This window comes from Gasterosteus aculeatus, chromosome 12, assembly GCF_964276395.1.
Source record: "Gasterosteus aculeatus chromosome 12, fGasAcu3.hap1.1, whole genome shotgun sequence".
NCBI classification, from domain to species: domain Eukaryota; kingdom Metazoa; phylum Chordata; class Actinopteri; order Perciformes; family Gasterosteidae; genus Gasterosteus; species Gasterosteus aculeatus.
In genome coordinates, this window is record NC_135700.1 from 9,640,708 (window position 1) to 9,667,562 (window position 26,855).

Consider the following 26,855-nt stretch of genomic DNA (forward strand, 5'->3'; position numbering starts at 1 on the left):
AGATTAAAGTATGAGTTAATGCTTGAATACGTTCGAGTATGTAGTATTTTTGTGTGTATATCTGTTTTACCTGCACCAATCACCCTCTCGATGCATATGTATGATGGGTCAATCTCTTTGGCAAATTCCTCAACAGCCTGAGTTGGGTCTTCATACGTATCTGGATCCACATAGGTCTTTATCCCCGAGAAGGGGACTGGAAGAGGAAAGAAAATTACAATTTAGATATTTTAAATATTAAATTGGAACATGGAACTTTGACACACATACACATCTTAAACACACTGATAATGTGCAGATGTTTTCATGGGAAACTCTCAGCTCTTCATACAGCATAATGGAAGTGGAAACAAGGTACACATGCAGGTCACACGATCGTGCATCCCTTACTGTATACAGTACGAGAGATCACATAACAACATGAGCACCTGTGCAACCTGATTGTATAAAGTAAAATATGAGTTTTAAACCACAGCTTCCCTCACCAGATTGAAAGATACTTTAAAATTACTTTGATTTACGTAGGACATTATTTCTTATATTTTACTCAACATGTGTTACATCCTAATTTAATCCTAGTTACATCCTAATTTTGGTGTATTATATGAACCATTATGTCGGAATTTTCCTACTTTATTCAAAATGCAAAATAAATCTTTGATTTAAACATTTAGGCTTCATTGACAACTAATCTTTGAACAATAGTATATTCTGATGCTGTTGGCTTTGGCCATATCAGACAATCATTAACTATACATTTGCTCCTGTTATCTATCTATTATCAGGTTTTCCGCTATTCTGTCAAGGGATGGAGAAAAACAACAAGTAACAAAAGAAAAAACAACGAGCTGAAGAAAAAGCCCCAGAGCAGCATATAGAGACATAGCAGGCAGCCAGGCTTCAGCATCCTCCTCACTAACTGCGGCTGTGGATATTGCTGCAGTGAGCACTGCGTTCACGATGACTGGCACAAATGATAACTTGAAGCAGCCCCCGGTACAGCTGGAGCAGATGAGCTGGGGACTAAATGTACGTTATAGCTCTGTCAGCTTCATCTGAGAAAGATTTCAGTTGGCGTCTACACCCTCCTCTCTCTCTCTCTCTCTCTCTCTCTCTCCAGGGTGTCTGAACAGCTCCATTGCAGAAAAGGCCTTTTCTTACAGTTTGTTGAGGCTGCCGGCCTCCCCCGCCTCGCTGATGCCTCGCTGATGCCTCGCCGATGCCTCGCCGATGCCTCGCAGCACCAAACACCAAGGAACAGAACAACAAAAAAACACTCCCGGAGGCCTGGATTCAAACTATTTTCAAACTATTTATTTTATGGCAAGACGGTTGTCATTATGTATTAAGTTCTGCAAGCAAAACTAGATGAATGATGAGATGCAAAATAGCAACAAGTATAATTCTGCAGCAAAGGTTGTCCAACTTTCTGCAGACGGGAGGAAAAGGAAATAGCTCAAAGTCACACAAAGTGTACACACAGACAGGCCAATTTGTGTCTTTGTGTGGGGATTGGTGAGCCACATTTGTGTCCCTGCAGCGCTCAGGTCCAATCCTACAAGAGCTCTCACTCAAAGCACTCGGCAGGACGACATTTTCTTCCCCAGGATTGGTATGTCTCCCCTATGGTGCCAATCAATAACCCTGTTTTTATCTGCAATGGCCAAAGCACACCGGGGTTAATCCTGTAATTCCGTAAACAGAGCAGCGGTTACCCGCTTTCGTTACAATCCATCAATGTGTGCATGAGACAGTGTGAGTGGTTCAGTCTGTTGAGGAACGCTTCCTCACTGATGTGAAAACCAGCACAAGCAATTTTGTAACACACACAACACAAAGAACATGAAATACAAACCATGTCCAGCACGGAAGCGAGTCCTCCTCTTCTCCTCTGACTTCATCCTGGCTTTAATGTAACCCTGACACCTGTGCAGGTGAACCAGTAAGCATCAGAATCAGAAAACAGCCCCATATGTGCTCTCTTTGTCCCGCCTCCAGTGTCTGTACCAGACGATAAGTGTAACGTTGGTCTGTGTATCATTTTGTCTTTTGTTTTTTCCTAGAGCTGTGTGGACTCTCCTCCAACGTGCCTGTTGTCATGTGGAACAAACTGTGTAGAATAATGAATCAAAACAACGAGTTTAGTGCGCACATGAGCACTGTTATCTTACAAAACGTATCAGCACTCTTTTTTTCTGACCATATCCAGTCTCACAACATGATTTCATAATGTCATTGTCATTGTATTTTAACTACAAATATTCTGTTTTTACAAAAATCCAATGACTTGACACCACTGACGGGCAGTTTTACTGCCCTTGTGATAAAAGGTGGAAAATGGAAAACATTTCAGGCAGCAGAAGCTGACGCCAGTCTTTTGGTTCGCAAAAAGGTGTTTTCCTCTTCCAATAACCCATTACTTTTTTTTTTTTGTTCCATTTCACAGCTTTTACCTCATTCAGTCCCAAAAATTCAAGGCTTTCAAGGCTCAGTCTCCATAGAGTCAGGACAAATGTAGCAATCAATCCCAAATAGACCAATTTGCATTCTCAATGCTCAAACTGTACACAAGATACATATGAAGGTAAAATCCTCTTAGTATTAAACCTTTACTTGTACTTTTCATCTTTTTGCTTTAGAAGAATTTACTATTAAAATAATGACTGCGCTAGATAAAAGAAGTACTGTTACTGATCAAGTAGGAGATAAAGCAGATACTGTCGAGTGTCGTTTACATACAGTAGTTTCTGACTTTCTGGCACAATACTAAACTGGTTTGAATCATACTTCGATGACATGTCTCAGCAGGATTTGGAAAAAGCTTGTCCACGCATTTGTCTTCATTTGGTCTACAACTAAAATCATTAGGACCGTTGATTCAGAACACGGCTGCTCAAGTACTGCTCAGCACAGAAATGCAGCGGATATCAGAGACTGTCTAAGACACACAGTCCTTCCCAAAATGCATTCCTTTAACATTTAATACATATTTAAAAATATGGTCTACACTTCAGGGCACATATGTAGAAACTCATTTTATTGGAAATTATGGAAATCTCACTGAGACGAATCAATTTGTCGTCAACAGGCAGATACCTTATATGATACCCGCCAATTTGTCTCATTACTCTCACTACCCTTCTTTGTGTGGGAAGTGCCTGGATCTATTTTTCTTCTAGAAAGTGAGACACATCGTGGAGATATTTTCAGCATTCGAAGTTTGCAAATTGTGTAATCTAAGATTATCATTTCAGTTTTCAGTTCATTATAACGTAAAATACAGACAAATTACCTCCGGATTCTGGTCCATTTGTCATTGTTTATTAATAAGTGCCACTAATGGTAAAACCCTATGAACCAGACTCAGCGTGAAGACAGAGCTAACCTGTGGAAGTTAATGGAACGAAGCAAACTGCTGGTACTTGCATTACACGCTGAGTAATTAGGCAGAAAATTGGTTCAGCCATTTGGAAAATGAGAGTGTCGGCTTGGTGGCAAAAAGAGAGTCCATTAGCAGACTTTGGGCTGTAGCCTCACATTTGAGATCATGAGGGGAGAAACACAGAGGTTGGTGTGTGTCTGTCTGTGGGTTTGTGTGTGTGTGTGTGTGTGGTGTTAACAGAAAAACAGCATCAGAGAGAAACGGGAGTGAGGGGGTTTGGAGGTCTCACCGTCCAGTGATAAGGAGGAAGAGGGTCAGGATGACCAGCAGGGAGAAACCTCCTACAGACGCCGTGACGACCACCAGAACTTGACCTTGATCAGAAATATCTGGATCTGAGGAAAGTGAGAAGAGAGCAAAGCCAAACCAGTCAGTACCTACCTGGTTACTATAACCAGCTCTGCTCAGTGTTAGAACCATAGAACCGACACACTACGTGGTGATATGAAGATGTTGCAAATGAATGAACAAAACGGTGAAGACGTATATTTAGTTTCTGTGCTGATGGCTTTAAATGGGAATATTCCTACATTTCATTTCCTCGGTGATATATCTGTTAAGTAACTAGAAAGTCCTAGAATAAGGTCAGGAGTAGACAGTCAAGAAACACATAGATCACTGCATTCTGTGACATAACGCCAGGTAAGAGGGAACATGGCACATTTGGAGAAGCAAAATCCTAGTTTGTAAATGCATTGGCATCTGGGAGTATGAAAATATGAAGGTGGACATCTACATATTCATTACCTAAAGTGTGTATTTTGTAAGAGGATGTGCATTCCTGCATATTTCAGGGTCATAATCAGCAGAGCATAATGTGTGCATCAGCAACTTACAGAGCTTATAAACATTTAAATAAATGGCTCGTGCCTGAAGAAGCACTGACGAGTTTCACTGATCCATAGCAGAGAATGACCATAAAATATGTTAGATTTTATAAGGTTGTTGATCACATCTTTGGCCTTAAACTGCCTTTCCCCTCCAGTCCATGGGTTGGAAACAATACCAATTTCTTTATTTCAACACAGAATATCAGTGCCTTTTCTTTTCTAGAACACAGCCAGTGTGAACACAAGCAAAGGCGCCGTCCCTCGTGCTCGTTACCCTCGGCCGCTGTGGCGAACTCATAGTTGGGGCTGTAGGCGGTGTAGCCAGCAGCAGTGCGAACACGGACGTGGAAGACGTAGACAGTTGAGGGTCTGAGACCCGTCACAACCACGCTGGGGTTTTTGGTCCGTGTTGATGAGTAGCTCAGCTGCTCTTGCTCCTGAAGGAAAAAAACAAACATCATTATATTGCCAGAGAGGATACGGTTTTTGGCAGGAAAGATAGATATGTGTTTTGCATAAGACTGTTATCACAGAAATCCAAATCCAGATCCAAATAAATTTTCATCTAAATAACTATTGGGGCAGATGGTGAAAGAAGCGGAGAGCACATTGCATTGACGGTGCTTTGAACTTGCACCTTCTGAAAGCTAAAAATGCAAATTGCTTTGTGAGCAATGATTATGTGTGGGTTGCGTGGACTATACGCAACACCTTGGGGCTCCTCTCAGTGCAGAGGCAATTAACACAAACATCATATCAAAATGGTCGAAGAAAACAAGTCCAACTGTTACATTAAGTACGATCAGAGATTTTACCTTCTCAAAGTATTTGACTTCATAGTCCACTATTTCTGAGGGCAGCTTTTCCGCCTCTGGCCAGGAGAGGGCAATGCTGTTTTGGGATGCCCAGTCTTTCCTGACTACACCCACCAGAGCAGGACCTGAGGATGCAGTCAGAGGGCAAGGAGATCCGCTGTGATTTTCCTTATCATTAACTTAGAAGACTTAGTCGACGTATTATCTCAGGGTCATGTGCCAAAGAATGATCGGTTATATGGATGGGGGGAAAAACATGAGCAAGAAAAGTGAGCCAAGAAAAGTGAGCCACTCAGTCACCCGTCCAAGAGGCCCGAGGGAACGAGGAAATGAGTGATCTCAGCCATGTACTGCCCGAGCCCAGAGATTCCAAAGGAAAGACACAATTTAAAAGTATCTTCTGCAGTCACAAAAGAGCAATGTCAAAGTATAAACAAAAAGTTTTAAAAAGTCTACACTGGAAAGAAAATCGGAATCACCTGAGAAAAGCACCTGATTTGTACGTTACCTCTCCCCTCTCGCGGTTCAGAGAAGATTTTTCAGAAATAACACAATGTCATTGTACTCTAGAGGACAATTTTTTCTCTATTAGAAGAATACCCAAAGGGAATAGAGGGCGGAGAAGAAACCATTTCACTGTCCAGCCCCACTTTAACAGAGACAGTTTTGTTGTCAACAAACCACTAGACGCACGGCGACTCTTCATCATGTTTGTCTTTATTTTCAATTTCGAGTACTGTTCTGCAAAAAGCTGCTGAGGAGACAAAAAAATAACCCAGCAGAGATTCAAATACTTCAATTATTCATGAAGCCTTTGCTTGAACAGAACATGATCTGGCAAACGAACACATCCAGTCCCTCCGTTGTGGAGCTCGCTGTTTTAGAGATCATTTTAGGAATACAAATTCAAACGCAGACGTTTTACACCGTCCTTACACCTCAGAAGCAGATAACTCACTATTAACAGGCTGGATGAGGCCCACTGAATTAAGTCAGAAGTCCCGAGTTGCAAATGCGACTTTCACATCTTGTGAAGACTTTGTCTCAGCAGCTCGGTCTCAGCACAACGCTTCACACGTCCACCAGCTCCACCACTTGGACCGGTGAGAATCTCATGTGTCTTCCTAATACCGGCACGCACCACAAACACACGGGGTCACACATGCGCCACACGCCGACAGGATGGAATCGCTGGACCGCGCTGTCTGTCAAACCGCTTGCAGAGTCACATTGCACGTCTGCCATGTCAGCCGTGCTACTGCAGATAACATGTGTCCTCTCTGTCCCCGTGGCAGGTGGTGGCTGAGCTGCACGCAGCGCCCGGAGATGTTGAGGGAATATCTCAAGCCTCGGAGTGGCTTCCTGCTGCAGTTATTAATAGCAAACAGCAGACACACCAACAACAAATAAACACCTCGTATTGACAGCCGACTCGGTGCAAAAGTGCATATAGCCAAGGACAAACTGCAGTGACCTGGGAATGTCCCCTATGTCATACATGTACGGTATGTTTTAGCTCCAGCCTGGCCACTTTAAAGTCTAATTGAGAACAAGGGTCTAATTATTACAAAGGTCACTAAATTAAACTCAAATTTCTTTAAACAAATTGCTCAGCAAGTTGTCAAAGGGGAAATATGACAGGTAGCGGAAAAGCTTTCAGATTTCGCAGTGGATATTTTATTGTTTATTTCAGATTGACTGGTGACCACATCGCCAATCAAATGTGAACAGTGAAATCCTCAACAAAAGCAATTCAAATGTGCACAGTAGGGCTGCATCAAATCATTGTTTTCACTGATTCATCTGCAGATTCATTTCTGTTCTCTGTACTTGTGTTCTTTATCCAAATGTAGCTGAAACAGAGTAACTGACTATTCAACTAAGCAAGACAAAGAACAATAACTGTTTCACTTTATCATTTTGATAATTTTACTATTTAAAATATAAACAATATTTATTAACTATCAAAATAAGAGTAATTGTTTACTTAAACTAAAAGCTTAAAGCTTGTGATCAATTCTGACCAAGATTGAACAACTTCAACGAATAAAAATCAATGTATGTGAAGAGGAACAGCTACAAAATGAATATTGCATGTAAATCTGACCAAAGTCACGTTTTGCTTGTTATCAAAAATAAGAAAAAGTAAGACCAAAAAGACCATGGGTCTGTGTGTGATGGCTTTTTTTCTAAAAACGCATTAAAGAATTGCTTTCATGAAATCCTGAAAATCATGCATTAGCAGACCCCAAAAATAGAATGAATAAATTAAAGTGTAACTAAATGGACTGGTTATACAAACTAATTAATTAGTTGAAACATATCAAAGCAACAAAGGCATTGATGAATTTCATGGTTTTATAGGAAATCATAATGTTTTTACGTTGCCACCAGTGAAACCAGGCAGATAAATATGCATAACCCACTTGGTACTTGGTATAAAAATGTCCAAGAAAATCCTATTACTAGAGGGGATTTCTGACTGCAGCATACAGTATAATGTTACGTATCTATCGCCATGTGTGTGTGTGGTCGTGTGTGTGTAGGTGTGTGTGCTTGAGGAGTGGACTTTTCTTTGCATGGGCATTTTTGTTAGAAACTCTCTAAAAACCCTCTGAACTCTTACGCAAGAAGCTATTTTAGGTTGAGGATGAATCAGCCCGTTGGTTAGAAACCTACTTCTATGTATGAAAAACAACTGCGATCATTACAGTTCTATCACGATTCAAGAGAATACTCACAACGAATGAACTCTCTATATTGTCTATGGGAAACATCTGAATTTAGGTTAGGCCCTCGACTATAGATGAAGAAAGATACAGAAGGGGGTGGGAGAGAGTAGGAGTTAACAGGGAAAGCTATGAAGAAATCCCACGAGGTTGCATCTCCCCAGCATCTGAGTGTATAAATAGACGTCAGCCTTATTCCCAAAGCCAAGGAGATGAAAACGCAAAGGGAATCCACTGGGGGAAAAGAGAAGAGAACAAAGTAAAGAGAGAAAAGCTCCTGAATGAGGACACGGCAAAAACGTTAGAGAGATGTTCACACATGCGTTTAGGATGTGCGACCTCCGCGTGACTCTTGTTATTGTTTTGAAAAGAAAAAAAAAGGGCGATGAAGATACCATAGCTGAAACATAAACAGAGATAAACAACGGATGTGAAATAGACTTAAGTAAAGGTTGAATTCAAAAATCTCTCCTCTGGATGCAGCCCATAGAAAGACATGCATACAATACAACAACAGTCCCCTTATTATTTACACTATACTACATACGTACATTTAGGCGTTTACGTATAGCGTTCTAATGCTGTTCAACACATACGCATGCAGAGTTTGAAGAGGAAATGTTCACGTAAAACAATTAACTATCTAGGTTAAAATCTGGGTTACCGACCTCAAAACATTGTGGAAATACAAACACGGCGATTGTCACTGTTAAATAGAGTAAAAATGTGCTCACAACACACAGTTGTAATTCTCCTGAAAAGCTAAAGCTGTAGTTGCTGGACTTGCACTGGCGTTGTATTCGTACCAGTTTCTTGATTGTTGTATAAGAAGATAGATGAATCAATGATAATCAATTAGGAAAACAGTCCTGATTGATTGACAGTACGAACAGAACCAGACAACATAAAAGTTCAAATGTAAGCCGCGGAGAGGCACGGAAGTAAAGTAAAAGTCAACAAAACAGCCAACAACGTTGTCCGGCTCAACGTCGGTCTGGAGGGTAGGTGCTTAAAATCTGGCATCTTAAAATGACTTCACAGAGATGGACTCAAACTACGTAGAACAGGCTGGAAATGCACACTGAATATTGTGACTTAAAGTCACTGATTGTTCAAACCTTTGCTATTGTCAAATATTAAAAAGAACGAGTCAGCTGAGAATACAAAGAAATACCCCTGAAAAATGAATACTAATAACTTGTGATGTGATTTCAAAGACGACTACCATTAAAACCTGTATAATATCCAGTAGTAGCAGAGTAGAGCCTCAATTTAACAACTGAGCACAACTCTGTAGAGATTTCCCCATTTAAACTGGCAGCGATTCTATTCAGGTCATCTCAGAATCAATGCATCAATAAATCATTTTGTGATGGATTTGATTCGATCATTAAATAAACCCCATGAAAACCCACGAAAAAAAAGCAGAATTTATGTCCCAACTTTCAAAAGGCTCAATAGCAGAGCCGCTATCAGTCGTTGGCACCATCTTTTACTGTACATGAGGACTGTTTTGAACACAGACGGGAGTCAATCCGCGTGTTCTTAGGAGCAAATCAGTGTGCAGTAAACGACTGGGACAAATTTGCCTTCTCTGACTTCTCTGCGCCTCGTCACAAAACACCGCGGTGAACTTAGTGGGAGGAATCGTCGGTGAGAAACGCTCTGCTGTGCAATAAGTGCAGAGATCCAACGGCTCCGCGTTGCTGCCTTGAGAGGCGTCGGGACAACAGCTGCTGACCTTCATCAACTTCAACAAGCATCCTGCTCTGCAAAGGGAAATTAAGTGTGACACACAAAGAGGCCTTCACTGCGACTAAGCGTGTCTTCTGAGAATATGTGAGTAAATAAATATTGCTCAGCTCTATCTGCAACAACAGCGAATGAAAACGAGGTCAACAAGCGCCGGACTCTGTTCAAAGACAGACCGATCGTACCCATTGTTCAACTGGGCATCAGTGTTAGACAACCACAAGAAGGTTTAGCACAATTACAAGAATAATGAGACATTAATATGCAATTTATAAAAAAGATAGCATGCCAACAGAAAACAAATCACAAAAAAAACAACTTTAATTGCTATTCCTGCCGTTGATTGGCTACCATTCCATCGGTGACAGAATTTCACAATGAATTAAATGAATCAGCTTGCAGCATCTGAGTTAATTGGCAATGAGCCTGTCCAACCAAAGTACATCCAAACAAAAGGTTTGGCAAACAGAGACAACAAGCCTCTGTCTCAGCTCAGTTATACGGTTTTGAGTGCTTGATGAATTCTTTGTATTTAACAACACTGTAATATGTAAAATAATAATGTAATATGTATATCTACAATAAACTGTATATGTGAAATATCGCGTGCATGTTATCTGTTCATTTACACTCGAGGGAGTTGTTGAGAAGAAATAAGCAAGTGTGATACTTAAAATCACCTGCCACTTATGTAAACATGTATGTCCAATGAACTATGAGTGTGGGAGGAAGAAAAGCGAGGGCGAGCACAGGGACGAGCTGGGAGGAGAGCTAAAAATGACCACATGCAGGGCTGTGCGTGGTATACGCGGGTGAAGCGAACGCGTGTGTGAATGTTGCCTGCGAATGGATTTGTTTGCCTGCTTGTTTGCATGCTTGCCTGGCTGTGGGTGCATGCAGTGTTTCCACTCTGGAGAGTCGGTTTGACAAGTTAATCCATTCTAAACATCCAGAAGGAAACATCCCCACAGGCTGCTTCTCCTCCTCTACAGAGATTATTTTGCATTACAACTTCACACCCATCTCTCGGCTGACGGGAGGAAGCGAACATGTGACGTCTGGTTTCCATGGCAGGATTTATTTTGATCTAACAAAGTCTATCGCACCACTTTGGTGCAGACAGAAATACATTAACAACTACTAAATTGATTGCAATGAAATTTGGTACGTCCATTAAGTTATCCCGACTTTTCCCCTAACGCCACCATCAGATCAACATTTTCATTTTCATTTAAATAATTCTATTTTCTTCTAAACAGCTCCAAATTAAAAACCGCAAAACATTCAACCTCAGCTATATTTTATGTAGTGTCTAAAGCTAGCGTGGTAAAACGCTACACTAAGATGGTTCATACAGTGAAAATAAAACTTGTTAACACCAGAACGCACACAGTGACAGAACTTAAATAGGATAAAGCACCATTCTGACTCAGATACCACGATACAGAGATTGATAATTCAGACATTGATGTGTGACTTTGATGCAGCCATCTATTGTACAGATAATTAACAGCCATCTGCGAGCCGACAGATTGTCTGTAATTGTAAACATAACTTTAAGCTGGTTGTCTCCAAAACACAAATATCTTGCACTTCAGAATACAATTGACAAACTGCAACAATCTTACCGCTGTAATTATCGCCGCCTGTTATTACACACAAAGGCGACATCCTCAGAATGTCATGTCTAACATAAAGGAGAGAAAATGTGCACATACATCTCAGTATGAATTATTAATCCACTCCTTCCTTCATTTTGACCCTCTCCATCAATAATGCTCCCATTATTTTGAAATATCAGCATCCAGTAGTCACTTGAACAGGCAAGTCTCTTAAATCTCCAATTGAAGCCCAAGACTGTGCTTCTTTGAGGACATTTACCAGCAGTTGATCTCAGGTCAGCCGCCTGTTGCCAATTAGCACCATGTTCAAGTCATTATGCTATTAAAGGTCAGAGATGATGTCTTTTTTGACATCTAAAGCTGGACGGAAAGACAGCAACTTTGGAAAAAGAGTTCTCAGGAGAGAGAACGGTAAGAAAAAAATAAATGTTCCTGTTACAGGAGCATAAATATCTCATTGTGCTCCTGCAAAACACAGTTTTTATGTAGCTACAGCATGTGCATATGTCAGGCATGCATTTATTCCCACCAAAGTTACTGAATCTCAATCTCTCAAACTCAAAGCCTTGTTTGATCGATCAAACATATTTCAAATAATCAATATACAGTAGATGAGAGTGACTTTAAGCATTCAGCACAAACCACAGTCCACAGTTAATATGGGGTAATATAAAATAATCTAAGGTGAATTGTGGACTATTTTTTACCAACCATTTACAGAATTCATCCAGTATTTTTGGGTCTCAATGCTTCTGAGCGTTAGGTAGTTTAGTGTAGCACATATCTAGACAAACATGTGAAGGAGTAACCTGCTTGTTATTTATCGGTTTTTATCGGTTTTCTTTGGCTCCCTGCCTCACCGGTTGAATGGTCCACTGGGAAAAGTCCCACCTGTCCAGATGGCCATTTTTCCCGTGCCAGCAGACATGCAATGTGTTGCTATATTTTGTAGCTTCCCACGTACTATTTCCACCCTGGAAAATGTTATAAAATTGATATTGCAAAATCCATGGCCCTAATTAACAAGTGTTTTTGTAATTAGTCTTTCAAATATGTTTTAAAGTTATAGTTGAATCAGAATATAAAGTTGAAATTAAACCTCGGAGCCCATTGTGTAAATACCTTCCATTAATTGTCTGTTAATACATTAATTTACCTGTTTAAGCGCTCAGAAAATAAACACTTCATTTTTACATATGATCCAATATAATTCCCCCCTATAGTTCTGCGGTCGGCAAATTAGCGTGTCATCATTACCCCAGTTGGATTTGAAGGCACTGAAGAAAACAAAAGCTTTCAACTCACCAGCTTGGTTCGTATTGACGGTGACATTGGCCAGCGAGCGTGGAGACACCCCCAGCCCAGAGACGCCGTTTGCCGCCTCCACATGAAAGGTGTAGTTAACGTGCGTCGCAAAATCTAGTATCGCCACGGAGGTAGCGGTCAGACTGAGCGGCCGCGGGATGAAGCGCAGGTCTGGCTCACACGGCTCACACTGCGTCACGCCACTGTCGCCGTCTCTTCCATCACAGCGCTGGCACAGGACGTTGTAAGTGATGTCCTCCCTGCCTCCCGTGTCGATGGGAGGCGTCCACTGCAAGAAGAGAGCCGTGTCGTTGATCAACGACATCAGGTTCCTGGGAGCCGACGGAGGCCCTGCGGGGAGACGAGAGAGAGCGAGAGAGATTGACTAGAGTGAACCAAAACCTACGATCTATGATCTCTGGTGACATTTCAGAGACTTCTTTGGAGAAGCATGTCTGTATTTTACCAAGTGATACCAGTGATAAAACCGAACTTGTGGAAGACTAATTCAGCTTTGTATTCAACAATCAGTATTACTAGTATTGGTTTGGCAAATTCATCAGAACAGGAGTTTGTGTGAGAGGGTGTATTATTGTATATGTGACATGATGAAGGTGAGAAAGGTGCCGGGTCCAGACGGCATCAGCTCAGTTTTTTGATTCTTCCAGTGCCTTCCGGGGTAAACCACCATCTCTCTGCCAAGCGTCCCCAGTATGCACAGATACACAGCAGGAGTCAGACGTGGTGCACAGGGGCCCCGCAGAGAGCCGTTCTGGCTTCACTCTCCCTATACACCTCGCACTTGCAATACATCTCTGCTAACTGCAACAGTTAACTGATATCTCTGCAAAATCGTCTGCTTATTTCTTTCCATTGGTGCCAGCGCGACCACCTCCAGATCAACTCTAGTAAAACCAAAGAGCTGGAGGTGGACTTCTCCCGGGATTCTCAGCAACTAAGAAGGTCCCAGCCGAAAGAAACACAGTTTTAGTAAGAACTTTACTAACTTGTGCAGGCCACGGTGGAGGAGTCTTTGATTGCTCTGTAGAAGCCTTTGTCGCAGTGACAGATGGTGGCGGCCTGGTCATGGCTGGAGCTGTGTGGAGGACACTTGGAGCATTCGGTGTTCCCAGAATACGCTTTGAAGGAGCCAGGCTTACAAGCTGGAGAAAGAGAGAGGGGCAGGATAGAGCCAGTTACAAAAGCGCACACACACACACACACACATTTAGTTCAACTGTGGTCTGACATTTTGTCTGATGCCCTTGGCTTTGCACCTAAAATAATCATCCCAGTCACTTCCACCATACTATGGTGACCAAGCTATGAACCTCAAACGTTGGATAGTGTTTGCACCCGGTGATGGAAAATAACACAAAGGAAAGTTGTTGTTATTCGTCTGGCATGATAAAATAAAAACAAGAAAAACATTCACATACAAATAATGTATTATTAAAATGCAATTGTGGTTTGTTTCAGATTAAAATCTGCATCCACTTATCTGATCCATCCTACTGACCTACAGTACCAGTTCACCAGCTTGAATAAGAAGTTGCGTCCAAACTATTGACAGGTACTGTAATTATTCTTTAATCTTTATATGCATTTCTTTCCAACCTCATTACTTCCTCTGGTTCTCTCCTATTTGATCTTTCCATTTCCCTTTCCCCACCTTTTCAACCAACTCGCCTTTTCTTATCTCTGCGATTTCTTTAATCTCCCCTTTTCTTGATTTTATTTTCAATTTCAAAATGATCAAAAAAATATGCCTGATATGAGACATAATGGAATTCAATCGAGGCTTCATGGCAGACAGGCGCATTTTACAATTTCCGCATTCTAACATTTTCCCACATTTGCTTATTTTCTTCCACACATCACCGGAGACAGAGACCATGTAGCGTCCTGTGAGCACGGTATTGTGACGCATAGTTGTCATTGAGACTAAAATCCTCTTGTTGTTATAATCACTGGTTATTACAGAGATGCTGTAGGTCTCACGCGCATGAGTCCAGCTGCTACACAGAGACTTGGTACTGCATGTTGGTGCATTGATGGTCCTGGTAAAGTAAATGGCATTAAATGTATCCGGCCAATAATATTTAACGGAGAACAGTGAGAAGATTAAAAAAATTCAGTAGTCGTGTATACACTAAAACCTGCAAATTATAACGCAAAGCAACAGTATCTCCAGCATCTTCATGTGTGTGGGAGAAGAGGTTGAATGAGGACTTCCTACCTCAGGCTACATTGGTGTTACGTGAGTCTACCTGAGGCCTCTTGTTAGAGCGCCATCAACAGCTCAGTCGTTCATTCAACTGATACACTCTGCTGTGTAGAGACCACCTGTAGGAGAGCAGCCTGTCACATCAGCCTGGAATATTATTTTGAGAAAAAACAAATTGCAGGGTTTTGAATACGTCTCCCGTGGTCCCGTCCCACAGAGAATTATCTTTTTTGAATCCAATCTTAGTGAGCGGAAGGAATCTCATCTCTTGTTCCCGGCAATCTAAAACCATATAATGTCATCACTGTCAGAATAACTGCAATCCCTTTGCCACAAACACACCTCAAGCTAAGGAATATGTAAAACAAGGGTTTGCTTCCTGCAAGGGAAACATAAAATATTGCTTTATTTCTTCACAAAATTGAGCTTTACCTCAGCGCGGGATTCAGAGCTACAACTGACAATTATCTTCTGTTGTAGATGAATCTGTTCTAATTATTTTTATTCATTTGAGATGTTTTGTTGTTGAATGTGTTCTAAGATTGTCCATTCTGTCCAAAGAACTAAAGAAGTATTCAAATCTCATGTTTTGCCGTCTCTGTCGCACTCTGAGCTCTATTGAAGACATGCAAGGTGGAGTTAAAATGAAATATATAATACCAGGAAAAACAATCTGCATAACAAGGTGGAACTAATTGAATAAAAAGATATGCAAATAGGATGCGATGAAGTATTGATACACAGATATATATCCTTTCCAAAATCACATTGCTTCTTAGCTCCTAATGGGAAGAGTAATTTGTCACCCAGCTTCCAATTTTTGAGGCCCCTCAGTCACTTGAATATTACTTTCCTCCCGTGTTGAGCTCCTGCCAAAGGCAATAAACTCTCAGATTCATTTGAATTGCAGCTGCTCCCTGCTCTACGGTGCTCGCTGGCAAGATCACCACCAAAAAGCAATTACAATACTCATAGCACCATTTCTATCGGAAAGTTGGAAAACATCCCCGCCACACACATATGCACACACACACACACACACACACACACACACACACACACACACACACACACATAATGAGATCCAATTTGTACCCTATAAGCTGTTTGGCTTTTTGTCATAGAACGCATTCTTATTCAAGGAGCAATATTGCCACAAAATAGGTATTCCCATTCAGAGCCAATACGGCTGGGGACAGAAAACAAACAATAATAGTGGCGACAGGGAAACGTTTTCTCCAGTTTGTAGAATCGGGACCAAAACTAATGATCCTTTTTTTCCACTATCCATTATCCTGCCAATTATTTCTAATTAATCAATTAATCACGTGGAGTATTAGATGCCAGAGATAGTTAAACATGTACGTTATCGTTTTAAAACTGCCAAAAAAAAGTTTTCTATATAAAATCCAACCATTTTTACATTAAGGTAGGACATCAGATAAGATGTACTTTAAACACATTTATATGATCAACTACAAGCAGCCGATTAGATCTAAAGCTGCATTCTTTTGGAATCGACGCTATGCCCTAAAATCTGTTTTTTTTTATCTGTGTTAACTAGGCCGCTGAAGGGAGCATGTGGCTTTTTGGCTGCTAAATGATGAGACATTGCTGATAAAAGCAGTAAGCAAATGAGAACATTGAAGTTGCATGAAGTCCAACGATCTACAAGATGCTGTAACGCTCCGTAGAGCCAAGGAAGCCTTACGGAGTAATTCCCTGATTCCTTAACTACAGGTGATCCCTTTGAAATTGCACATTAATTTGATCAATAAAAATATTGATCAGAGCAGCTTAGTAAATACACTTTTCTAAACACAGTGATTCGAAGTTAGCTTGAGGTCAACAGGAGCCCTTGAGAATGCATGACTTCAATATTTAAAAAGCAAATTCAACAACTGCACAGTCAAAGGAATTTAAAGATAAACAATTCAAGAATTTAAAGATCTGCCAACCAAGAGATGTGGAGTTGAACATACTTCTCTTGGCTTTACGTTGTCAGAAACAGATGGAGGCAGAGCCCATGTTTACCCTGGACTCTTGTCTTTGATATGCAGATGGGGAGTTCACAGAGAATGAGTGATGCTGTAGTCTGGCTGAGGGAGGGCCAAAGTAAACACAGTCCTCAATGGGCAGAGGAGGGCAACCGATGCAGCTCACGGGATGGATGGATTTCATCGACTCTTGTTCCATTTTTCCTGAATTCAAGGTCACCAGTTTGTACTTTTCCTGCGCAATCAGTGCCGTGTGCGGGGACAGCAGAGGTCCTCGGTGAGCAAGCCACGTTTTTGGCAATTTCTGTAACACGGACGGGTCGAGAGGTCAAAGAGAAATGGGGGAATACGGACTTTACAGAGTGTGATTCTGGCAATCTCCGTCAATCCTTCCTCCTTGCAGTAAAAAGGGAAACGCATCTGCGTTTGTATCGACTTCGGGAAATAAGTTCTGCTCAAATTATTTTAATAGAAGATTTTTCGAACTGTCGCAGAATCACCTCCAGCTCACTGGCTGGCGTCTGTGTCTTGTCTGCCCGTTCGTTCTGATTCAAGCGAGTCACAGCCTCCCTTTGAATGTAATTGTGTGACTAAAAGACGTGGAACAAACAGCGTTAGCGCTACGATGTTGCCTTATCTAGGTCATGATATAACCAGCCTATCTCTAAGTAATCCTCTGGTGGCTGACACTGAATGAAAGGAATGGCAGAATAAAACGCTGGAGTGAGATGTCAAAACAGTCTGGCAGAATGCTATCGGGGTGGAAAGCAGGGTTTGATAAGCACTGATGCCTTTGTTTAGGCAGCTGGGAGGGAGAGATGGACGTGTTGGCGCAGCGCTCTGCTTATATTTTGGAGCGCTGGGGTTTTCCCTATTCTCTCTCGCCCTCGCTCTCTCTTCCCGCTCTCTCGCTTTTTTGCTCTTTCCCCCGTGCTGCCTCTCAGACAGCTTTGATCACAGCACCCTTTGAAGCAGTGTTCCAAAACGAAAACGAGGAGAAAGCAGAAGTCACCGCAAGTTCACGCCTAAACTTCCTGCACCTACTTGCACTGCGCACATATGGTTACAGCAAAAGCTCTGCAAGAACTGTGCAAAACGGGAGTTAAAGCCCTGAATCATTCATTGCAAAGTCGTGATGTGTTTTTACTGCCGATCTGCTTTTGCTAAGCTGATGTTAATGAGGTCAAAGATGCAGTTTGACAATTGAACAATGGATAAAACCTGATAGATGTTCCCTAATATTTCTGAACCCAACTATGATTCCTACACAGCTGAACAACGGAGCAGTACCTCCGCTTAGCTTTTCCCACGATGCCACAACAGTATTTCAGAGAAGAATCTGAAGAGAAAGCAGCCATTTTGGGAAATATGCCGTTTGTTTTCAGACACGGTGAGACAATATGTTTGTGTCCAGTGCAGAGACATCTTTGGTAAATGTTTAGCTGGGTTTGTGTCCTTCTGGTTGAAATGCACAAGTCGCTTTGGATAAAAGCGTCAGCTAAATGACATATAATGTAATGTAAAGACACAAAGGCTGAATAAAAGGGGAGTCTGCTGGTCAAATGTCAAAATATAGTGAGAACCTTTTTTAATGTTTTATTGTTTTACACTTTGTATTTTGCTGTACATGTAGTAGTTAAGTGGATAATAGATTACCGAAACAGAGACTTTAATGTAGTGACTAAATAGATGAATCGATGACCTATGGGTTGAATTATCATTGTGATTGATAACATTTCTACGTAGTTGTTTATAGTTGTAAATCAATTCCTCAAACTCAATTTTAGGTGAGTTTACTCAGGTCAGCCAAAGGTACCAGAGACACTATGAGACTGCTGCTGTCTCATCACTAATCTCTCCTGACAGGCTTCTGTGTTGTTTAACCAAAGAGAGAAAGAGGATGAACACAAAGACCAGAAGAGCAGAAGATACAATTACACCTGCAGAGAAAATAGAGGAGACATCACAGCCTGCCCTACATATAAACTTTGCCAACGACCGTCGGAGTTCTCTCTGTAATAACCTGAGTTGCATGAATATTTCCCCCCAACCAGCTGAGACTCCTGTACGTAGCAAGTAGCAGGAGGTGCACTCATTGTAACCGTGCAGTGTGGCCTTAATTACAATAGCAGGTCTGAGCTTTCTAAATTAAAGGGGCGGGTTGGGGAGTTTCAAAAAATACTTAGTTCAAGCTAAATTAGCTGTGAAACTAATAAATGAAGGCAATTAGCCAGCTAGCTCCCAGTCTGTCTGCACAGTGTAATTGGGAAGCCAGTCCTAAGGCCATCAAGTATTTCTTTTACTTTTTCTTAATCTGCTTTGCTAACAAAAGGGCGTATTTCAATAGTGCTAATGTGACTAATTAAAGAAAAGCTATACTAAGTAAGTTGTTGGATGTAAGTGTTTGTGTAAATGCAACGTGGCTGAATGTTTGTATGTATCTACCACAGCAACACAACAGCCAAAACAGCTTAACATTAAAAGAAACGACCTTCCCTTTTTAAACCAATATTTGAAACAGTCCAGAAAGCTCCTCATGAGGGTGATTTTGAAATGTCAAACATAAATCCTTCCTGATGTGCACTAATCTCTTCTTATCCACATTGTTTAGGATCGGGTGGCAGAAAAGGGTGGTGATGAGAAAGAGCAAGAGTCAGAATTAAAATGAGGAATGAAAAGAAACGCGGCGACGCGGAGGGACAAAGAAGGACGGGCGTGTAAGTGAAGCAAAACAAAGTGGACAAGAGCGAGGAGAAGATGATGAGGAGGCGGGCAGAGGATGTGAAGAGATGAAGAAAGATTGAGAGGATCAGACAAGGATGCAGCATCTTAGAACGAGAGGAGGGAATAGCAGCTCTGGAAATTCAAACTGCTGCAGACGAGCGGGGAGGCCCTGGAGATCTGTTATAGCGATGCCTTCCCTCCCCTCTTCGTTTCATTCGATTCCTTCTGTGTGTCCTCAGCTTTACTTCACTGTTCTGCTCTAAAACGATGAGAAACGCCGACAAACTTCTCACCCCGACAGTCACCATCCATCTCGGCGTGGCCGATGCTGCAGATGCAGCGGCCCAGGGGCACCAGCCAGTCTCCGTCAGCCCCACAGTACAGCTTGGGCGTGTCCCTTTCTTCTGCATTCTCCACACACGCGCCCCTCACTTCCACCAGCGAGGACGAGTCCGTGTGTGGCACCGTGTCTGGAAATACCGCCAGGTTCCTCACCGTCGACGGGCAGCGTTTGTAGAACACCTTACGGGAGAGCAAAACAGAGGAGGTCAAAGCACTGGTGGTCTTGTGAGATGAACGGAGTTGACAATTCCACGGCTGTAGTCGCACGCAAAAGTCTCCGCTCGCTGACCTTGACGGACACAAGGGCAATACAAGCCCCGACATCCTGGAAGGCCAAGTAGAAGCCCCTCCGTGTCACCGGCCCGACCTCCCTGACCTCGGTGTTCAGGCGAAGAACCCGATCTCCGAGATCTGTCTGTGTAAAACTCTCATCTGCCGCTATGGTGTCCACCTTGAAGCCAACGACAAATACAATGCGGAACAAAGTTCATTGTTACTGAATCCTATGCGCAGCACAACAGAGAACGCTTTCTTTTTTACTTTCATGATGCGGCTCTGAAAAGCAACCTTGGCGTAGTCGGTGGGTCTGAACCGCGTCGCTGCAGAGAGCGGTTCCTCTGTCTGCAGGTAAAAAAGGTTGAAGGTTTCCTTACAGGTACCAGACACCCAAGGAATGGAGTTGCAGTCTCTCAGCGTGAAACGCAGCTCCACATACACCTGAGTTAAGAAAAACATTTAATAAATAAATCATCAAAAGCTCTTTTTAACATCTCAAATACATGTCTATTAGACTTTCTACGTAACAATAAAATGCCTTTTTTAGGGTCAGGTATCAGAGCAATAGAAAGAAATACAAATAGTAAAATGAGTGATATACAACAACATGTTCCCATTAGCCCGACCAGGCTCGCGTGGTCTCCAGCAGCTACTGAGACGGCTCAGCTTCTGCCATAATGAGCAGCAATCCAGTCAATGTGCCAAGAAGGAATACTGTAGCGTCTTTAATTGATCATGCACTGTTCTCTACTCACTCACTTCAATGGAATCCTCTGTTTCAAAGTGAAATCATGTTTAATGTTATTTTTTAGTAAATCTGAATCCCCCCCCAGACTTTCCCAACCTGGAGAGAATGTCACGCTCTGAATCAAGACGACTACATTTGATTGAAATTAGATCTAAAAAAGAAGATATAAGAGGTCCAGACCCTCTGTGCAGCCTGCCGTTGGATCCATCCAGACCGCAGCCAGTTGTTCTGGTTTGGCTCCATTACGTGGCAAACCTGGAAGGTGTGAATAGGTCTGTTCTGCTCATCCATCTCAGTGATGGCATCCCACTGTAGCAACATGGGGAGAAAAGAACAATTGCCATATGCCGAACAAGTATTTAGTTTGTGTATTTATGGCCTACAGTTTAATGTTTGTGTCATTTAGGTGAACTGACCCTTCGATAACAGTAATTTGTTAATCGTGTGAGTTACTAGAATTCGTTGTTATCGCAGTGGTAGATTAGTTTGTAAAGAGCTACAGAATAGAAGATATATTGGTATTGACCCTATTACATGTTTAGAGATTACAATATATGCATCTCCATGAATAATCAGCTTTTAGTTCATTCCACATGAAAGTGTAACCGTTTAAGGCATGAAGTGAGACATCATTTCTATGAAAACACGAGGTTTGAAAGACACCGAGTTAGTTTTCGCCGATGTTTTCAAGCTGTTGCATCAGCCAGACGACCTCGATTCGTCTGCTCCATTTTAACTGTGTCATTATTGGAGCTTGAAAAGCACTAACATGAATTGACAGAACTTCTTTCTCACTACTCTCGTGGCAGCAAACGGGCACCTGAGATCGTGTCAGTTACACAAGAGCATGAGATCCATTGGATAACTCCAAAATAAGGGGAATTACTTTCCTCAGCAATGGTTGAACCAACCAACCATTGGGGCATTGTGCCAAATCAATGCCTGGTTTGCTTACGGCTCAGCACGATCTCAGTAATATTAATACAATCGTGTGCTCACAGCAGCTCACTCTTCACAATGTGATCAGGTCAGCTGCAGTGACCGGTTTATAACCAAGTCCCCAATCAGAGACGGGACTCTCCAAAGGACGCAACTCGAAAAGGGGGCTTTTTTTCCAGGGAGTCAACACGGATCACTCAAACGCTCCATTGGCCATGTGATGCTGCACGCTGGGTCGTGCTATACTGAAGGCAGCAAAGGCTACATAGGAGTTGTGTTCTCCCACTGAGAAATCCACTAAATGGGACATCTTGTCAACTATTGCAACCTCTTGGTCTGAAAATGCCGCCTTTCCAGCATCTTTCCCCTGAATTCGTACCGTGATTGACGAGATTTCCATTCAAATGTTGTCCGCATTCAGTAAAAGACTTCCACATAGGATATAAGGATCAATATAAAACATCATGCTGGATGGACTAACATACACAAATGTTATTCCAACTTTTGTTGCTGAATTCAAAGCACTTCTTATTGATTTCACTCTCCACCATGTTGGTACCTACATTATAATATTCTGTACCTTTGATATCTGCACAACATCTGGGGTGTTCAACTGGAGAACATTTTTCAAAGCAGCACATACGATAAATGATATTCAATGATGAATATCAGAGAGGTGTTTGACAAAGACAGACCCAAGGAAGGTAGATGAAAGAGTTGCATTGCAGCGAAAATTGAACCGACTGAGTTTGGATGTTTACATATGTAAATTATTTGATAACACTTTAACCTTGACTTGAGCGCACAACTGCAAAAGCAATTAATCTAATATTAATCAAGCTATCTAAATTAGCTCCATAGACACCCAGGTACTAACGATTAATCAATTTCACTTTCAATTGGAACTCCAGCAGGCGAGGCAAGAACACTGGGCTTCACATATGGCCTCTAAATACTGTATATCATTGCTGTTGAAAGTAACTTCTTGGCATTTGATCATTTTATATTAGTCAGTCAAATTTTATGTTTGACTGACTAATAAGCATTGCCATGCATAGCCCAAAATAAAAACTGTGTTAGCAGTGAATTGTCACATGACAGTAAGCCTGTAATCTCCGAGATGTTCTGCTTTGTGTTAGTTGTGTGAAGTGTGAATGTTCTTGAAGTCACAGGAAGAAATGTATCACACTCGCGATGGTTTTTCTTCAACATACGCACTCCACATTTATTCCAGTGCCCTCTAACAGAGCACAAACAGAAACCTACAACCTTTACAGAAAACAGGATTTTGTGGTTTGCATAAGATCAGCATTAAATAATTGAAGTTCAATTATGCATACAAACAAGAGAAAATGGTAATTTGTCACTCTATGAGCCTCTGTGTTGTAAATGCTCCCTTGGGATGTGGCGCGGTTCAGAGCAGAAAAAAACAAACACATGCAAACCCAGGTTTTGAAAGATGAGCTGCAGTCCACGCTCTCCGAGGCGATCAGATATGCGCCTACTAATCGCTCTGCCGGTTACCCCCAAGCTTAGCCGACTGCAGCAGACTGATACCAGGTTTGGACAACAAGATATGGACGTGATTCATGTATTAAACTTACGCTAGTATTGGGATGTGCAATAACAGATTCTCTTAAACTGACCTGCTCAGTGTTACCTGCTGTGGAGGCTGCCCCTGTCACTAAAAAATATGATTAATGCAAGAATTGATTTTGGGCCTCAGTTTATTGGCATCGTGACCCTTGGGTGTCCAAAAAGCAATTGAAACACTACATTTGGACCCTATGGAGTGACTTCTCGACTTTGGCTTGTGCAGACGCACTTCTCGTCCGAAGGGATTTTAGCAAAGTTTTCACCACAGCAATCAATGACTATGGTGTCTGCATACAGATGATGACTTGAAGGAGAGAGTGGCAGAATCATGCAAAATCATTATTTCTTCATAGATGATCATTAACTTGAAGAGATTGAGTCCATCTTCGGACTTAAAGTGGAAAGACACATAGCAGCTGCTCAGTTTCAATCAGCTCCATATGGTCGCCATATTACAGTAACACACCTGTGGCTGCACTGATAGTTCTCATATGTTAAGACTGGAAGATGCTAACTGCGTATGCATGGAGGCAATTTGTCACAAGTCAGACGTTTGTGTGGGGGATCTGTGGCTTACTTGTGGGAATACAAACAGTTTTCTTTTTCATACAAACCTGCCTCGTTACAGAAACGTCTTTGAAACGATGAGCTGTTTTGATGCAGGACAGGATAACATGTTGAGATTTGTGTTTCTGCTGCTCTTTGAGCCTCTGCAACATCATTTGCATGCGCCGTTCCAATATAACAAAAGTTCAGCCTTGTTACCATTCGAGAACCTCTCTGTGGATACGACAAACGGGACGATCGGCCGACAAAACCTTCAGCTTAATTAGCATTGGAAGATGTCCAAATCTGAAAGGAAGTTGTCAATTTTGATTATCGTTGATTATTGCCCTTTTGAAATTAGTCTTTTAATTGAATTACCACTTGAGTCAATCAATGTTTCTGCTTCTTTTTTTTTTTAGTTCACTTAAACCTGTGATGCCTCAAACACAAATTATTAAAACAACCTGTGCATGTAAATCGTAATTCAGAAAGGGATCCGACCTCTCATGAAAAGCAGTATTCCTGATTTGAAAATCGATGATCCCTCGGCTTGTACCCTGTATCTACCCTGCACCCTCTGAGACGTTTGCAGTGCTCTGGAAAAGTGTGACCAGAACTTTAGATTTATTTCAAAGTTCAACACAAGGCGGCTGTAGCACGTTCTCTTTCCACCCAGTTTCCTTTCCTGTGTGTTATTGAACAACTGTGAATGTTGGCAGTGGTAGAACTGTGAGAAAAACGAAAGGAGGAGAAATGGAGTGAAATAGGTGCCATTTATATGGATGATTTAATGCTAATGCAGTGCTTTTAATGCCAAACAATACTTAGACCTTTCATCGGACCTTTTGCATTTGGCCTCAACCTATAAAATACATATATGATCATTTTAAAAATCATACTCACATAGTGAAAAATTACCTTTTCTCAATATCCCAGAATATGTGAGAAAAAGCATGAATAGCAACATAATACACATGAATTAACTTAATAATTTTTCCTGAGTATGTACGGAGAGTGTTTAGGCTCTATTCAAAAGAATTGTGGACCCATTTTGTCAAGATTAAAACCCTTAATGTTGCCTGTCTCATGGTCAGAAGGGCCACATTCATGCACTGAGGCCACATGATTGAAGAAAACCTCTTAAAGATCTTATCCTTTCAGTGCAGATGAATTCATTAAGCATTAATATTTCTCAATTTTATTTGTGCAGCCTAATATCATAACCTTTCCTCTGCAGACATCTACAATCCGTGCAAATCCTTCCCCATTGGAACGTTTGCATGGGTCATATACATAAAGTATGTAAAGTAAGTAAGTAAGTAAAGCATTAGTTTCTGCAGGTACAGCTACAAACAGCACATGACAACCAAGACACATTCACAATTACTATCACATCAGCCACTTTTAACTTTAAAAACGCTAAATCCCTCAGTAAACTTTCACAGTAGAATGAGGTGTCAAGCGTGACCTTGAAAGAGAACAATACTATGTGGTGGGAATTTGCATGGAAGCATGTTAACCGTTTCTTTACTACACAGAAGCAGAAGGCCGTTTGCTGACGGGGAACCAAATCAATGCATTTTGGCAGTTTCCCGTGATAAAACCTTTCTGGGCAGAGTTTCATAAAACATTACAAAGCATAATTAACACTGACCTGTCCGTGCAATTTTCTATATTATTCTTAGTAAAAATTGACTTCCAAACATGAAAACCTGTTTGGCATTTTAACGACAGCCTGCAAATCAGCGCTCACAAGGCTCTGGTTGCTTCCTGAGCAGCAGATACAAGAGCGGAAAGATTTCATAAATTACATCTACGTTGCTTTAGCTGAGCAAGCCAATCACATTCTCTTTCAAGCCCCCCCCCCGTCTCATGTTTTTTTTTTTTTATGCGTACACACTCCCAAGTTGTACAAACTTATCCAACTTTTAAAAAACTGTAGACACAATGTATATTGTATAGCTCATCGCTTATACGCTTTCTATAGCGTGAATCTATACTTTGTTACCTAAGCTACATTCAAAACACGTAAAAAAAACAAAGATAGTGTTTCCTCAAATTACGTACGATTGACCAGTGAGTCCCTCAAGGCCCCATTCAGTTCATCTCACTACTGAAAGTATTATGGTATTAGTTATTAGCGTAATTGTTGGCGTAAGGACTTTTTTAATTAGTATTTAATAGTTTTAAGCCAACAAAAATCTGTGAGATCATGTGTCGAAAGGAGAAAGATATGTTAATCCCATTTACAGGTAAATTCTATCATCGTTTCATAGATGATTACAGGACAAACACCCACACACAAGCACACAAACACACACACAAACACACACGTACCTGTATTACACACAGTCACCAACAACGGCGGAGGCTGAGAGGTATGAGCCTTTGATTAAAACAAGACAATTTGTCATTGTCAGACTTAAGGGAAAAGAGACAGAGAGGTCTTATGAAAATATCATTAAATCTTGGTAGCAGTAATGAATTATTGATTTGACGTGATTCGTTCAATCAATTGATGACGTTGTTGCTCTCCATATCAAAAAACTGTGTGGGGAATGTGCAGTGGCGCAGAGCCATAATATGGCAATATTGGTATTTGGCACTGAAAATATCTCAGTATTTTGTTGCTATTTATTGGTTTTCCTCCAAAGGATTTATTACACTTTTAATAACAGCCTGAAAGCACAAACAGTCCCGCCTTCACCCTGTGTGGCAAATTAGACACAGCAACACAGGCAAATTATTGCTGTCGGTGATGTTTAGAGTCCCAGCTGAAATATTTGTAAGGCGCAAATCCACAGCATTTTCCCTTCAGGCTCAGTCCTGTAAGACTGATGTGCTACAATTCAATTAGTCTAATATCTAGAGGTTCCAGAGGCTTGATGAAATTTGTATTCATTGTGGAGACCGTTAAGTCAAGATTTGGTGTTTTAGGCGATTTATTCAGCCTTTACAATTCAGT

General features: G+C 41.4%; 1 protein-coding gene across 1 annotated transcript in view; it reads right to left on the reverse strand.

Moving 5' to 3' along the window:
- Positions 1-26,855, reverse strand: part of LOC120835370 (ephrin type-A receptor 6) — a 37,087-nt gene that overhangs the window by 3,840 nt on the left and 6,392 nt on the right. The window contains exons 3-13 of the mRNA XM_040204255.2: positions 20,990-21,118; positions 20,353-20,502; positions 20,075-20,236; positions 19,737-19,965; positions 13,503-13,658; positions 12,496-12,846; positions 5,088-5,212; positions 4,547-4,709; positions 3,672-3,777; positions 1,856-1,926; positions 71-196 (exon numbers count right to left, since the gene is read on the reverse strand). Of these exons, the coding sequence (XP_040060189.2) occupies positions 71-196; positions 1,856-1,926; positions 3,672-3,777; positions 4,547-4,709; positions 5,088-5,212; positions 12,496-12,846; positions 13,503-13,658; positions 19,737-19,965; positions 20,075-20,236; positions 20,353-20,502; positions 20,990-21,118 (1,768 nt within the window). The remainder of the gene's footprint in view (positions 1-70; positions 197-1,855; positions 1,927-3,671; positions 3,778-4,546; positions 4,710-5,087; positions 5,213-12,495; positions 12,847-13,502; positions 13,659-19,736; positions 19,966-20,074; positions 20,237-20,352; positions 20,503-20,989; positions 21,119-26,855) is intronic.